This window comes from Ceratina calcarata, unplaced genomic scaffold, assembly GCF_001652005.2.
Source record: "Ceratina calcarata isolate Rehan_Ccalc_2016 unplaced genomic scaffold, ASM165200v1 scaffold564, whole genome shotgun sequence".
NCBI classification, from domain to species: domain Eukaryota; kingdom Metazoa; phylum Arthropoda; class Insecta; order Hymenoptera; family Apidae; genus Ceratina; species Ceratina calcarata.
The window spans coordinates 27003-28650 of record NW_017176837.1 but is presented as its reverse complement, the minus strand read 5'-3'; the positions used below and the strand labels follow the sequence as shown (position 1 = coordinate 28650).

Genomic DNA, 1648 nt, shown 5'->3' with positions numbered 1-1648 from the left:
AATTGTAATTGAAAATTTCCTATTCGAAGATGCATCTGTCCACTGGGTTACATGGGACGGCAGTGCCAGATTAAGACGATGGTACCATCGACGGAACTGATACCACCTATGCCGGAGCTAAATAATACAGACTCGAATCCACAATTGGTTTTGATACACTCGCAAGAGAATGGGAATGATAATGAGGAGCAAACGGCGGAACCTCTGGGTCCGATAGTTATCACGGACCCACCGACGACCATCGATCCAGCAGCGACCGTAGGCAAGTGGCCAACCGAACCGCCCACAGAACCACCGGCCACGGAAAGGGACGACGAGAACGAGACATAACAGGGCTTTTAATCGAGTCTTTGGCTGTTATTTATTGAATCTATTTATTTATTTATTTATTCACATTTGAGTAATTATTGTAATGAGACACGGATGGATGTTACTCAGATTTTGTAACATCGACTATTGATATTCTAAATAAATGTGTTATAAGCATAATAGCATTTAAAAATCTCTTTGACTAATTCTTATTTCCAGTCGAAATATTTCTAATTCACATGATTTTTTTCTTTTATCATTTTTATCCACGTTACTCAGAATGTTGCTATCTACGGTCAATTATTTGTTACATTGTCTACAACGTAAATGATATAAAGTATCTCCGGCTGTCTATACCCTCTTGATACATACGTAAATGCGTACGGACATTCCCGGGAAACGTTACGGTCGAATGGGCACGCAATCGATGTTGCTAGATGCATATTGCACGCCGGGCCTGCCTGTGTCGATACTCACACACGTCCAAATCGACAGCCCACGTAAATCGACCGTCTCAAGAATCGTTACGTAACGTCACGTTTTTACCTCAGCTTCGTAGATTCACTTCAGTGAATGCGGAATCCAAGAAAATGCGATTTCCCAGTACTTTGGATAGATAGAAATTTCAAAAAATTTATATATATGTTATACGTTGAATTCGCTGTTAATTATTAAATTATGAAGTAAAAATAAAATGCTTTTGCTTTTGATTTGAGAATTAGCTTAGGCTGATTTCGCTGCGGGGCAAATAATTTATGTATTTAAGTCGAACCTCAGGTATTTGCGTACTACGGTTAGTTCGCGTGAATTACAGAATGACATATATTACCGTTTTGCTCGACTGCGCTGCTGATCGAGGTCTGTCAATGATAGTCAGACTCATAGTTCAGCTTTTAATTTATTGTTGAAAACTGGCACTGTTATAGATTCCGCATGACGAAGTATAATTATGTAATAGGAAGCAACTTTCTTTCCAACTGTTTCTATTTCGATGCACGGGTAAATGTGTCAGCTAACAATGAGAGAAAAGAAATAGCATGGAGGGGTGACATCGTGCATCGTAAGTTGGATTACGACCTCGTTACAACCTTTGGATTTATTCGTATGCCACACACGATTCTTTGTGACTACATGTAGATTATAGAGCTTCATATTCTCTCGACCGGTTTTCGAAACGTTAAATCTAACATTTTACCGACTTCCTCCTTCGAGAATTATTGGTACCAGGCTTTTGTGTATGTATCTTGTTTTTAACTTCGATCCGTACCGGTTCTAACATAATAATTGCGTTCAACTTCATTGCATAATTATGTATTATACTAAAGGTATTCAATTTTTG

General features: G+C 38.7%; 1 protein-coding gene across 1 annotated transcript in view; it reads left to right on the top strand.

Moving 5' to 3' along the window:
• Nucleotides 1–1601, top strand: part of LOC108629312 (delta-like protein C) — a gene marked incomplete at its 5' end in the record, with an annotated part of 2590 nt that extends 989 nt beyond the window's left edge. Inside the window, one exon of the mRNA XM_026817186.1 lies at nucleotides 24–1601. Coding sequence (XP_026672987.1) covers nucleotides 24–330 — 307 coding nt within the window. The remainder of the gene's footprint in view (nucleotides 1–23) is intronic.
• Nucleotides 1602–1648: the final 47 nt, after the last annotated feature.